At 41.4% G+C, this 14,297-nt stretch overlaps 1 protein-coding gene across 8 annotated transcripts in view; it reads left to right on the top strand.

The window, feature by feature from the left end:
* Positions 1 to 14,297, top strand: part of LOC100556634 (protocadherin alpha-C2) — a 296,573-nt gene that overhangs the window by 123,659 nt on the left and 158,617 nt on the right. The window contains exon 1 of one of the 8 annotated variants that reach the window (XM_016993062.2): positions 286 to 3,317. The exons of 6 other annotated variants lie outside the window; for them this stretch is intronic. In XM_016993062.2, the coding sequence (XP_016848551.1) occupies positions 960 to 3,317 (2,358 nt within the window). In that variant the 5' untranslated portion in view covers positions 286 to 959. Of the gene's footprint in view, positions 1 to 285; positions 3,318 to 9,630; positions 11,833 to 14,297 lie in introns of those variants that run through there. One more of the 8 variants, XM_016993060.2, reaches the window with a different exon arrangement.

Here is a 14,297-nt window from a genome sequence, read left to right as displayed (position 1 = left end):
ATGAATTAACAACAAAAAAGGCTAGAATAATATATCAGTGCTCCTATTTGGAAAGTTTGGATGTCAATTCAAGCTAATATTCTCATAGAAATAACATTGGGTTGTTGTGCATTTTCTGGGCTGTATGGCCATGTTCCAGAAGCATTCTCTCCTGATGTTTTGCCCACATCTATGACAGGCATCCTCAGAGGTGGTGAGGTATGCCCGCCATAGATGTGGGCAAAACGTCAGGAGAGAATGCTTCTAGAACATAGCCATACAGCCTGGAAAATACACAACAACCCAGTGATTCTGGCCACGAAAGCCTTTGACAGCAGAAATAACATTTGCTATGTTAGATCTCCCCTAAGGTGTATTAGATCTCCCATAGGGTGTAGCAGACATTTCCTGACTATTTGAAGAAGGCAAAGCATCATAGACATCCAGAATTATTATGCCGGGGGGAAAAAGACATCATGTTTGTATTCATATGAAGGATTTTTTTTTTTCGTGTCAGGAGCGACTTGAAAAACTGCAAATTGCTTCTGGTGTGAGAGAATTGGCCGTCTGCAAGGACGTTTTGATGTTTTTATCATCCTTGTGGGAGGCTTCTCTCATGTCCCCGCATGGAGCTGGAGCTGATAGAGGAAGCTCATCCGCGCTCTCCCCGGGTGGGATTCGAACCTGGCAGTTTTCAAGTCAGCAACCCAACCTTCAAGTCACAAGGCTTTAGTCCACTACGCTACCTAGCTGGTTAGGCTTATTAGATTCCAGTGAAATACCGTGAAAGCAAGCGTTTTGAACACAAGGGGGAGCTTTTGGCTCAAAAGTGAGCTTCTGGGAGCAGATCCTGCTGGACTGGAGGAGAATCCTCCCCGTCGGCGACGCACCAGGAAGAGAGAGACCTGCCCGGCTCCCCCCCAAGCAGCCCAGAGCCATTTGGCTCACAAGAGAGGCTCCCGGTGCCTACCTGGGCTGCCATGCATGTCCCGCCGGTGCGGCTGCTGCAGCTGGCTCTCCTGCTGGGAGGCTGGGTGGCGGGGAGCGGGCAGCTCCGCTACTCTGTGCCGGAGGAAGCCCAGCGCGGCGCTTTGGTGGGCCGCCTCGCCCAGGACCTGGGGCTGGAGGCGGCGGAGCTGCTGCCTCGGCAATTCCGGATGGTCTCCAAAGAGCAGTGGGATTACCTGGAGGTCAACACCCAGAGCGGGGCCTTGTTCATCCGCTCCCGCATCGACCGGGAGGAGCTGTGCGCCCAGAGCCCTTTGTGCACCATTCACTTGGAGGTGATCCTGGACAAACCCCTGCGGGTCTTCCACGTGGAAGTGGAGGTCAAGGATGTGAACGACAACGCCCCGCTTTTCTCCGAGGGAGAGGAGGCTTTGAGCATCCCTGAATCCGTCCTGCCGGGCGCCCAGTTCCCTCTAGAGGGCGCCTCCGATGGAGACGTTGGGACCAACGCTCAGCTGAAGTACAGGCTCAGCTCCACGGAATATTTCGCTGTAGAAGAGAAAACCAATGACAGGCGTGGCAAATCCTTAGTGCTTCTGCTAAAGAAACCTCTGGATAGAGAGCAAGTCCCTGTCCATCATTTGGTGCTGACAGCCACCGATGGAGGCCAGCCTGAACTCACAGGCACAGTCCAGCTTCAGATCACCGTGATGGATGCCAATGACAATGCTCCTGTGTTTAACCAATCTTTTTATAACGTAAAATTATTAGAAAATGCCATGGAAGGAACCTTAGTTATTAATCTCAATGCCACAGATTTAGATGAGGGACCGAATAAGGAAATTTCCTATGCTTTCAGCAAACATGTTTCTTCCAGTGTCAAAAACATATTTAGTATAGATGCAGATACAGGTGAAATTAGGGTGAAAGGAAATGTTGACTATGAAGATACCAATCTGTATGACATTGAAGTTGAAGTCAAAGACAAAGGATTTCTTCCCCTGGTTGGTCATTGCAATGTCATCATAGAAGTTATAGATGTGAATGACAACATCCCAGATGTATCAGTGACATCTTTGTCAGTGCCTGTGCCAGAGGACTCTCCGGTGGAGACCGTGGTGGCTCTGATCAGTGCCTCAGACAAGGACTCAGGTCCCAATGGACAAGTAAGCTGCTCCTTGTGGCCACCTGGGCTCCCTTTCAAGCTGGTGTCTACCTTCAAGAATTACTACTCTCTGGTGCTAAATGAGCCACTGGATCGAGAGGAGGTTGTAGAATACAAACTGCTTGTAACAGCCCAGGACCAAGGGAAGCCCTCACTATCAGCCAGTATCACTTTGGTGGTACCCATTGGTGATGTGAATGATAATGCTCCAGTTTTTGCACATCCCTCCTACACAGTGTTTGTGAAAGAGAACAACCCACCTGGGGCACACATCTTCACTGTGTCAGCCTCAGATCCAGACATGGCTGAGAATGCCCTGGTCACTTACTGGCTGGATGAGAAGCTCTTGCCACTCTCAAGCTATATTTCAGTGCACTCTGAGAGTGGAAGGCTCTATGCCTTGCGGTCCCTGGATTATGAGGAACTGAAGTTGCTGGAGTTCAAAGTGAATGCAAAAGATGCTGGGCTGCCTTCCCTGTCCTGCAATGTTGTAGTACAAGTCTTTGTGGTGGATGAGAATGACAATGCACCAGAAGTATCTGAGCCAGAAAACACTCCCATCTCGCTGGTGGCACCTTTGGTGGCTGGACAGATAGTAGCCAAAGTCCGAGCTTTAGATGCTGATTCAGGTTACAATGCATGGCTCCGCTATGAGCTTCTTGAAGCAACTAGCAATCATTGGCAGGTGGGCGCATACAGTGGGGAGATCACTACTGCACAGGCATTGCATGGTATGGAGGGTGACAGTAGCAGCCAGACTGTGCTGGTGCTGGTGAAGGATCACGGCAAGCCAGTGCTGTCAGCCACAGCCACATTGCATGTGTCCCTGATGATGAATTCCCAGACCATGCACATTGATGGTCACCACTTTAGAGCAGGAGGCAGCCCAAAACCAGTTCCTGTGAGCACTAACATTTACTTGATCATTGCTATCTGCTCAGTGTCTAGCTTGTTCCTGCTGGCAGTCTTCACCTATATGGCTATGCGATGCCAGTGTCAGCCCAAGGAGCCAATGGTATACGGTCCCGGAACAGCCACACTGGTCTGTGCCAGTGAAGTGGGCAGCTGGTCCTATTCAAATCGCCACAGCCACATCCTGGCAGGAGTAGGCGGAGAGTCTGGAGCCAAGAATGATCTTATGGTTTTCAGCCCCAACATTCCCGTCTTTGCTGAGAATGGGGAGGTGAGGAGTGGACAGGAAATGATTTCGAATTCATCTGGACAGGTAAATGTCAGAAACTTTTCCATCTTTCCATTTTCTTCTGATGTACATGTGTATATTGAATGGAAATTCAATGTAATGACTTCTTGTTGTTGAGAAGGCCTTTTTCTTATTCCACAAAATGATTTTTTTCCCAGGAGGTTGCAATAAATAGGGACATTATGGTCAGTGATAATAAAAGTTATTTCTTTACTGTCTCATCCTCCAGGGGAACTTAGCCAGCTCCCCTCCCCATCTTATTTCTGAATAATCTGAACACAGGTCTATTGCATGATACTTACAGCCTCAGCTCAGCAGTACACTCTGGGATTCTCACAAGTGGCATCAAAAAGAAACATCCCGACCTGCTATTTGTTCCTGTCATCTGATACCACAGAAATGAGTTTCCATTGGACATGTACTTTTTCTATAGGATCATTGGCTAGTGTGATAGACCTATGCCTTGAATTTGATTAATCCACTTTGGAAAGATTACCCAAGCAAGTGTCAATAAGATCCATAGTTTAAATATTTGCTGGCGACAACAGATGGAGACATCTTAAATAGGCGACATGCTAGATAAACTTATTACTTAATCCAATAATTACAAAAATTAAAACATAAAGTAGTTGGAAAAGTACTTGGATGGTAATTTTGTCATCTACATGATCTGTTTTCAACTGACTATTGTGGTATTATTTATTTCTTCCCACTGAATGATACATGGTTTTTCTATGCAGGCTTATTGTAACAGTTCTTGTACAGAATGAAGGATGTTTGGGGGAAAAAATTGAGCAAACAAAAAGCATAAACAGATGTAAAGAAGTTAGAGGCTGTTTTCAGATGCAATACTCAACCATAGTTTAGTGGCATGGGAAACAATCTGTGCAAATTTTAGAGTCACATCTATGCTTTTCTGGTGCAGTTGGAAGGATGAGACCAGGAGCTCAGAAAACTCTAGTCTGGCTTAACTGGTCTGTGACAGGAATGGGCAGACACCAGTCCTCCAGGTACATTTGACTGTAACTTCAAGCATTTCTCACCAATGGCTATGCTGGCTACAACTGTTGTGGCCCAACAACACCTAGAGGTCTAGGGAAATCAATCAGGACCATGTGTTATGATTTCAAGTACATTGTTGTCTTCACATGCGATGTTTTCATTTGCTAGATATGGCTGTCAACAATATAATTTGTTTTTCTCTGTGCTGATACCATGTTGTCCCTAGGAAAATGGTTGAGGTAGAAAGAATTTTTCACTTTGGTTTTGAACAAACAGTTCAAAAGATTTATATTTATAAAGTTGCATGATGGTTTAGTGTTATCAGACAGATTATTTGGGCTGTGTCTGTATGTACAAAGAGTGTAGGGCATGATTTTGCTGTGAACATGGTCGTCCATAACTCAAAACTCACCTCTGCTATGTATTTAAACTCTGACTTATTTCTAGCCCATATCGGAGGCTTTTTTCAAGAGGGATAGAAAACTATGTAGCTTATTTCTTGAGCTAAATTTGACTATAAATAATCACCACGTGTATTCTAGTCACATGGATTAGCATACACTTTTCTTTTTGTTGTTATAGTAAGAACAGCCGGTGCCTTGGTACAGTTTTAGCTGTAAAATTTGTAATTCATTCATTAACTTTATTAATATTTTTTCTTTAAATAATGAAATATACTCTTTCACACACACATCTTGATTGATTTAGAGCAGACATACATAACTTGGTAGAAGGTAGGGGTCAAAATTAAAATAGGCTAAACTTCTTCAGGCCATCGATAGAGTTTTGTCACTTTACTGTCCAATCACTAAACTATTTTGTAAATAAACCATATTATAAAAGAGATTTCAATTAATATCGAGTCACTTATTGTGGAAGATTTTTTATCATGAGATCACATTAATGTTAAAAATACTTTGCTATGTTGTACAAGTTTGAATACCTTCTTAAATGTTTTCTCATTATTTACATTTAGATAATAGGGCATATTACACTTCTTGGCAGCAGTGTTTATCGTACTATGGAATTATTTGAAATCAGTGTTTTCAAAATATCTTCCAAATTTTCATTGGTCCAAAATGTTTCATTGTGATTTGAATATTTTTCTCCTTACTCAACATGCTTATGCAACAAAATATGTTTCATACATGTAATAAAGTGGCATATTTCTCCTTACAACAGTTGGCTTTTGAGTAACTTCAGTTTCATTTTGAAGCTTGTACTGTTACAGCATTTGAAAGGTAAGTTGACTTTTCCCTTGAAGCTGTAAATTCAATTACCTGTGATGTCACATAAAAATTACAGTAATTATTTCATTGATCAATTTGTTCTTTGAGAGTAACAAAACATTGCAATACACTTTCATGGCTCAACTAATGAACTTCTGTGTGATAGAGCTCATTGTTGCAAGTGGTACCAACCTTTTCCAAGAAATGCTTGAAATGACCTATGCTTTAGTCTCCTTGAACAAATATAGTTTAGAGTCGAAACTATCACTGATATTACATGGTCAAAATTCAAAACTTTGCTGCATAAGATTTGTCCATGTTTAGTCCGATAATACCTAGTTAATTTTTTGCGAGCAAATTCTGCAAGAGTTGAGACATCTAAATGTTCCCCATGAATAGATGGAACACAATCAGTGCAAATGGCTACTAAGCTTTCAGATGTTATGCTTATCTTTTCAGTTGCACACATGTTTACTTCATTTGCAATTTCTTTTCCATTGGATCAGTGGGATTTAGGGATGTATTGATTTACCAGTTGCTGCTTGACTCTGTACTTCGTTTGACAAGTACCTGGATTTGAGCCATAATCTAACAGAAAAGGATGACATTTTTAAAAAAATGCTGAGAAAGAATTCATTCACACTAAAATGAATTGTCACTAAAATAAAAGATTGGGGTGCTTCTGTAGAAGAATTCAGACAATAACTGTAATTATTTAGTTTTTATTTTCTACTACTATAACCCACCCAGTTGAAAAAATGACTAGACTTAAAATAATAATAATAACTTTATTTTTGTATCCGACCTCCATTTCCCCGAAGGGACTCGGGGCGGCTTTCATATGGCACAAAGTGCCTAAAACAATGCATAAAATAAACACACAGTACAATACAGGATAAAACCAGTAGTATATAAAACAACAATTTGAACTCGGAACAGTGCCCAATAACCTATAATGTCAACTGTTGTAAAAACATGGCCAACTGTAAACAAGAAGAAGGGAAAGGGATAGTGCAAGTTGTAGCTAAGGAACAAGAGAATGGGATGAAAGTGCTGTGCTGTATCATAATTGTGGACCATTGGGCTAAACATTCTCAAAGGCTTGTCTAAACATCTAAGTCTTTAATTCCCTCTGGAATTTCTCTTTAAGATTTCTCTTTAAGCTTATTAAACCATAATACACTTGAGTTTGTGTGCATAGTTTACTTGCTTCTGCTCTGCAATAACTGACTTACAAAATGGATCAACAAAGTAGGCATGGATACATTAGGATTAAAATCTGAACCTGGGTTTATGGTTTTTTGTCTTCAAGTAAAATAGGATTTGTAAATCAACAGTAAAATCTGGAAAAAAAAACTTATGTATAATCCTGGTTTATTTAGCTACAATAATTCTGGTTTAGATGCAACACTAAACTAACAATGTCTATTTATCAAGTTGTGCAAAGAGGAAGAACAAAGTATACATATTTTGTATATAGATATAGATACAAAAGGTCACAAATATTTGCACAGCGGTGGAGTTTGGTTAAAGGATTCTCCATGGATGCAAAAATATTTAAAGAAGACAGAGAATTACTAAACCCCATCACCGCCTTCCAGCTCAACCATCCACTTAGAGGTGACAGGAGGCATCATGCTATACCATTTCTCTTCATGGGCTCTTCTGCTCTGCATCCCAAAGTCCTTACTCGCAAGGAACCAGGAGGCACCATTCTTAGGGCAAACACCATTTCTCTCCATGGGCTCCTCTGTTCTCCCTCCTAGTCCATTTACTCTTGAGGAGACAGGAGGCATTATTTTTAAGACAGACCCCCCCCTTCTCCGGGCTTCTCTTTTCCTCCCAATCTGTTTACTCTCGGGGATACAGGAGGCATCGTTCTTAAGACAGACCTCTTTTTTTTAGCCTCCCCTTTCATCCTAATCTACTTACTCTTGAGGAGGCAGGAGGCATTGTTCTTAAGACAGATACCATTTCTCTTCATGGGCTCTTCTCCTTTACTCCCAATCCACTTATTCTTGACGAGACAGGAAATATTGTTCTTAAGGCAGACCCCCTTCTTTGGGCTCCTCTCTTTTTCTTCCAATCCATTTACTGTTTGGGAGACAAGACACATCATTCTTAAGGCAGATACTATTTTTCTCCATGGACTCCTCTACTGTTCTTCTCAAACTACTTACTCTTGAGGAGATGGGGGACATCATTCTTAAGGCAGACACCCCCCTTCTCTGGGCTTCTTTCCTTACCTCCCAATCTCATTACTCTCAATCATGGAAGTCCAAAAAAAAAGTTAAAAAACAGTAGCACAATTTCAAAAGCCAAGATTACTATGAAGGAGAAATGACAGGAAAAGCAAAGTGGTGATATTTTGACATTTTGGTATTCCTAATAATGGAATTAATTAAAAAGAAAGTTGATAGATCCCATCCCATGTGTTCCTTCCCCTGCTTTCTCATGTTTCCACACAAACCATGGGCTCAGAAAACAATTTCTGTGTCCCCCCCACCCCCTGTTTCTTAACTCTTCTGAAACAGCTCCCTGACAAAGCATTACGGATGTCTGTCTGTGTCGTTTGATAAGCTCTGTGAAGCTTTTTCAGTAAATTGTTTTAGAAGTGTTTAAAAATGGGGATGGGGTGGGGTTTGCATGTGATGAGGTACTTTATAAGATTTCTGGGTCTGTTGTCATATTCATGAACATCTAATCAACAATGCTATTAAAAATGGAAGTACCCATGAAACAAAATAGTGGTTTTCAGACAAGAGAAACCTTTACCTACTATGTTAGTTTGTTTTATAAATTACATCTTCTGACCAATATCATAATTAAAACACAGAAGCAAAGATGCACAATGCCATTTGGGAATGACAAAGCAATTTAAAATTGATGGGTGGCCAGCATTAAAATCCAAATGAAATAAGATTGGATTTCCTGCCCATGTAAAGTAAAACAAGAAATCTGACAATTCCATCACCCTCAGGAGCAGCTTCGCAATAAGGGTTCTGTTAATAAAAAGTGCTAATTGGAACAGATAATTTTTCACTATAATCTAAAACTAAAGGTCGAATGTACATTTATTTACAGATATTATTATTAGTGTGCTTGGCTATGGGCACAACACAAGAGTTTTACAATAGTATCAGAATTTTTAAAATATTGTTTAGAATAAGCTCCTCTTGAAATAATCACAGCTAAAGAGTATTATGTGCTAGAAGTTATCTAGATCATATAATAAAGAAATGAAAATGAGAAAAAGGTACAGTTGGCTCATGATATATGACGGGATTTGGTTCAAGGATGAATGCAAAAATCTGTGGATGCTGAATTCTCATTATATACTATGGTGCAATAAAATATCATCCCTTATATAAAATGGCAAAATCAAAATCTGAGTTTTTTTTTCCTGGAATATCTTCAAGCCATATATTGTTGAATCTGTGGATACAGAATTCCTGGATATGGAGTGCTGTATATAAAGTTCTAGCAGGGGAAATTTCATATAAGTTACAAAGCTGTAACCTAACTGAAGGAACTAGATAGGAAAATATTTAACTTTATAATAGGAATAAAAAGTAAGACTGATAATAATAGGAAGATCACTTGACCAACTAAATTATGCTGTTAGACAATGCTGTTAGATGATGGTTATTGTATTAATAAGTTGTTACACCTTTTCAAAATTTCTACATAAAAAGGAACATCTGCTTCACAGTTTTGAAATTCAGTCACAAGGGGTCAGTGTTGCCTAAGGAAATGCATGGGAAAGATGAAAATCCAGAGCTCCTCCCTCAAAATGCGTTGACAGTTTCACAATAGCGATCACCAGGCAGAGAATGCCAGAGCACAAATTGAGATGAGACCTTAAGGTCCTAGTCTACAATCCTTCAAGGAGAGGGATTTTTAGAAAAAGAGAGGAGGACTTTGTTTCTAGCTGTGCCATGATTCCCTGGCAGAATGATTCTGTGTTGAAACAGCTGCTGCAGTTGATTCTCCTCCACACAGCCTGGGAGATGGGGAATGGCCAGCTCCATTATTCTGTGCCGGAGGAATCCCAGCATGGCACCTTTGTGGGCCGCATTGCCCAGGATCTGAGGCTGGAGGTGAGTGAACTGGTGCCTCGGATGTTTCGTTTGGTCTCAAAAGGACAAAAGAGCTTCTTTGAGGTAAATGTGCAGAATGGGATCTTGTTTGTGAATTCCAGAATAGACAGGGAGGAGCTGTGTGCCAAGAACGTTGATTGTGGCATCCACCTGGAGGTGATTGTGGACAAACCTCTGAAGGTCTACCATGTGGAGGTGGAGATCAGGGATATAAATGACAATGCACCTGTTTTTTTAGTAAAGGAACAAAATCTGACCATTTCAGAATCCAGATTACCAGGCTTTCGTTTCTTACTTGCTGGTGCCTCTGATTTAGACATCAGCGACAATGCCCTGCTGACCTATAAGATGAGCCAAAATGATTATTTCATTCTTGATTCAGGAAGTGATGACTACAGTAAATCACCAGTACTTATACTTAAAACTCCCCTTGACAGGGAAGACATCCCTGTGCATCATTTAGTACTCACAGCCACTGATGGGGGCAAACCAAAGCTCACTGGCACAGTTCAATTGGTGATCAATGTGCTGGATGCCAACGACAACCCTCCTGTGTTTAACCAGTCAGTTTACAAGGTAAAACTGATAGAAAATGCAGCTAATGGGACTCTAGTTATTAAACTAAATGCCACAGATTTAGATGAAGGAACTAATGGGAAACTCTCCTACTTTTTTAGTAACAATGTGCCTCGACAATTTACAAAGATGTTTGAAATAAATTCCAACACAGGAGAACTCAGAGTGATTGGAGAAGTAGATTTTGAAGATGCTAATTTATATGACCTACAAATTGTTGCAGAAGATAAAGGCAACCTCCCTTTGTCTGGACATTGCAAAGTTCTTATTGAGGTGTCAGACATGAATGACAATGTTCCTGAAGTGTCAGTGACTTCTCTTTCTGTGCCAGTGTCAGAAGACTCACCTCCAGGAATTGTGGTGGCCCTTATCAGTGTTTCGGACAAGGACTCTGAGGCCAATGGGCAGGTGAGCTGTTCACTCTGGCCTCCTGGTGTCCCTTTTAAACTGGAGTCTACCTTCAAAAACTACTACTCACTGATTCTTGCTGAGCCTCTGGATCGAGAGCAGGTGGCTGAGTACAAGCTGGTGGTGACAGTTCAAGATCAAGGCTCTCCATCGTTATCTGCTAGCAGTAGCTTATTAGTTCCTATCAGCGACATAAATGATAATGTTCCCACTTTCATGCAGACATCCTACACAGTCTTTGTGAAGGAGAACAATCCACCTGGTGCCCATATCTTCACAGTGTCTGCTTCAGACCCAGATGTTGCTGAGAATGCCCTGGTCAGTTACTGGATAGATGAGAACCATGGGACTCTCTCCAGCTACATTTCAGTGCACTCAGAGAGTGGGAAGCTCTATGCTTTGCAGCCTTTGGACTATGAAGAGCTGAAGTTGCTGGAATTTCAAGTGAGTGCCAAGGATGCTGGGCTTCCCTCTTTGTGTGGTAACGTGACTATTCAGGTCTTTGTGGTGGATGAAAATGACAATGCACCTGCAGTGTCTGGACCAACAGAAGACAACCCCATTCTTGTATCTGTCCCTGTGGTATCTGGGCAAATGATAACCAAGGTCCATGCTATAGATGGCGATTCAGGATACAATGCTTGGCTGCAATATGAACTGCTCCAAAGGACCACTGGCTCTTGGCGTGTTGGACTGTACAGTGGAGAAATCACTACCACACAGGCCTTGGATGATATAGAGGACAGGAGCACCCAGATAATCTTGGTTGTGGTAAAGGACCATGGAAAGCCCCAGCTCTCATCCACAGCCACACTGAGTGTGTCCTTTGTGGCAAATGCTCTCAGTATTAAAAATAATGCCCATATTTCTAAGGCAGGGGACACCTCAAAACCCCTGGCAGACACAGTCAATGTGTACTTGATCACTGCCATTTGCTCAGTGTCCAGCTTGTTTCTTCTGGCCATTGTTTTCTATGTGGCCCTGCGATGCCATTGCCAGGCAAAAGAGGCAATGGTGTATGGACCAGGTACAGCAACACTGGTCTGTGCCAGCGAGGTAGGCACCTGGTCGTATTCAAATCGCCATAGCCACATCCTGGCCGGAGTGAGTGGGGAGGCTGGTGCCAAAAGTGACCTCATGGTTTTCAGCCCCAACATTCCTGTCTTTGCGGAGAATGGGGAGGTTAGGAATGGGAAGGAGCTGCTGCCTGATTCATCTAGAGAGGTGAGTCCCAAGCTGCCCTTAGAATTCTGGAATTGACAGATTTAAATGAAATTCATCTGCATTTATTTTTCTTTGTTACTAAATTAGGTTCAGGTGTGACATGTTTTAATTGTAAACACATTGTTCATTTCTTTTTCATAATGAGCCAAGATTTCCACATTATATAGATTTTTTTAGGATCAGCAAGGGCTCAGTCTGATGACAGGGTTTCTCTTTTCAGAAAATTCTCACATTTTGTACAAATATAGATTCACTGTCAATCACCAATTTTGTTAAGTTCTAGTCTTGTATATCCTAGATTTGCAGCATGGCATAGCGATAATTCTTACAGGCTTTCCATAATATGGTTGTTTATTATGTTGAATAGTGCAGATGTTGGAAAATTTGTTACCTGCTATCTATTTTTAGGTGCAGAAGAGACCTAGGGTTTCCTAGTAGACAGTAAGCTAAACACAAACAAACAGTATTATACAGGTTGTGGGAAAGGGGGGGGGGGGGAAATCCATGCAACAAATCTGTATCACAGGAAATCAAAGGGCCATTATAATCTGATTTGGTGAGAACTTATCTGGAATACAAAGTTCAGTCCTGGACATCAACATTTAACAATGATGTCAAGAGGAGAAAAACCAAACTTGGTGAAGGATGTGAAAGAAACCTTGACAAGGCCCATTTGAATAGTGTTATTCAAAATTGAATAGTGTTATGAGCCCCCAGATGGCGTAGTGGACTAAGTGACTTGAAGGTTGGGTTGCTGACCTGAAAGCTGCCAGGTTCGAATCCCACCTGGGGAGAGTGTGGATGAGCTCCCTCTATCAGCTCCAGCTCCATGCGGGGACATGAGAGAAGCCTCCCACAAGGATGGTAAAAACATCAAAAACATCCGGGCGTCCCCTGGGCAACGTCCTTGCAGACGGCCAATTCTCTCACTCCAGAAGCAACTCCGGTTGCTCCTGACACGAAAATAAATAAATAAATAGTGTTATGTATTTAGTTTGGAAAGGAGAAGACTGATAAGTGAAAAGGTACGTGTGTTTTATCAGCTGTATTGTAGAAAAAGGGAACAACTTCCCCTTTTCGTGTTTCAGAGGATAGGGTCTGAACTAATGGATTCAAATTACAAGAAATGAGACACCAACTAAATATTAAGAAGAATGTCCTAATGGTAAGAGCTGTTTAACAGTGGAATGAATAACTTGGAGTTTTTTGGTAGAGGCTTAGAGGAATCATACTGTTTCAACCTCAGAGGGAGGCAAAGCAACTTGCCCTCCCCGAAATAAATTTTACCAAGAACACATACTGTGATAAGTTCACCTTAGGGTCACTGTACATCAAAAAAACATTTGAAGGCTCACAACAACAATAAAGGAATATCCCTTGCTCCATCCTACTGGCAGACAACTCTTACAGCCAAGAAGTTCTTCTCAATGTTTAGTAGAATTAGATTTCCACCCTTTGGGGAAACTTAAGCTATGGACTCCTCAACTGGCAGAGGTTTGAACTAGACATTGCCTGCAGTACCTTCCAGTTTTATAGTTTCAATGAAGATAGCACATTATGCCTTAGATTAGTTTAGGTAAGAGATCCACTAGAAGACAGAGACGCAGACATGCAGTTTAGTTTGGTCCCCAAATATTCCTAATTGTATAGTGGTCTTGTACCCATCTAAAGGACCAGTTTTATAGAGTGGCATTGATGGACATATTTAGCTTCACAATAAGTAAGCTGTGGAATGCTACAAGATTTTCTTGGCCACCTAAGTCAGTTGGGGTTTTGTTGTTGCTGGACCAATGTCTGGGTTGCATGAGAGCCTGTGATTGAAATTGATTCCTGATCATGTGGAGACTTTGTGGATTGGAAATTCTCATGCCAGGGAAATTGGTAATCATCATGTCCAGGATGGGGTAGCTTTACCACTGAATGACCAGTACATAACTTGAGAGTATACTTAGATTTTTATCTGTCACTGGAAGCCCAGATATTCTTGGGTCTTGGAGTCCCTGGAATCAGTTTCAATTGGCCTGCAAGACAACTTGAAGGCATGTAGACACATACATAGATGGGATTCCATGAGTAATAGAGACTGACGCATTTTTGTTACCTCATGGTAAGGGCTGAATGAGACATGACTAGCAAGTACATCTCTCATATGTACTGTCCAATGTCATCTTAAAGGATATTTCAGAGAATCAATATAAAAGTTACAGTAGATTTTTCTTAAGACATTTTAAAATATGTGATTTGTGTGGAGAGAAACATTCCTAATAGTCTACAGGAATGCTATCTGCAACATGATTGTGAAAACTATCTCCTCTTTTCTAAAAAAGTATCATGCTCAGAATAAATCTGATTAGACAATGGAGTTCTTTGAGTGGATATCCCAACACATTTAGAAAGATTTTTTAGTGTTCTGAATTTGGCTGTAATCATCATCATCGTCATCGTCATTGTCATCATCATATTGT

Source organism: Anolis carolinensis, chromosome 4, assembly GCF_035594765.1.
Source record: "Anolis carolinensis isolate JA03-04 chromosome 4, rAnoCar3.1.pri, whole genome shotgun sequence".
NCBI classification, from domain to species: Eukaryota; Metazoa; Chordata; class Lepidosauria; order Squamata; family Dactyloidae; genus Anolis; species Anolis carolinensis.
This window is presented reverse-complemented; position numbering and strand designations above follow the sequence as displayed.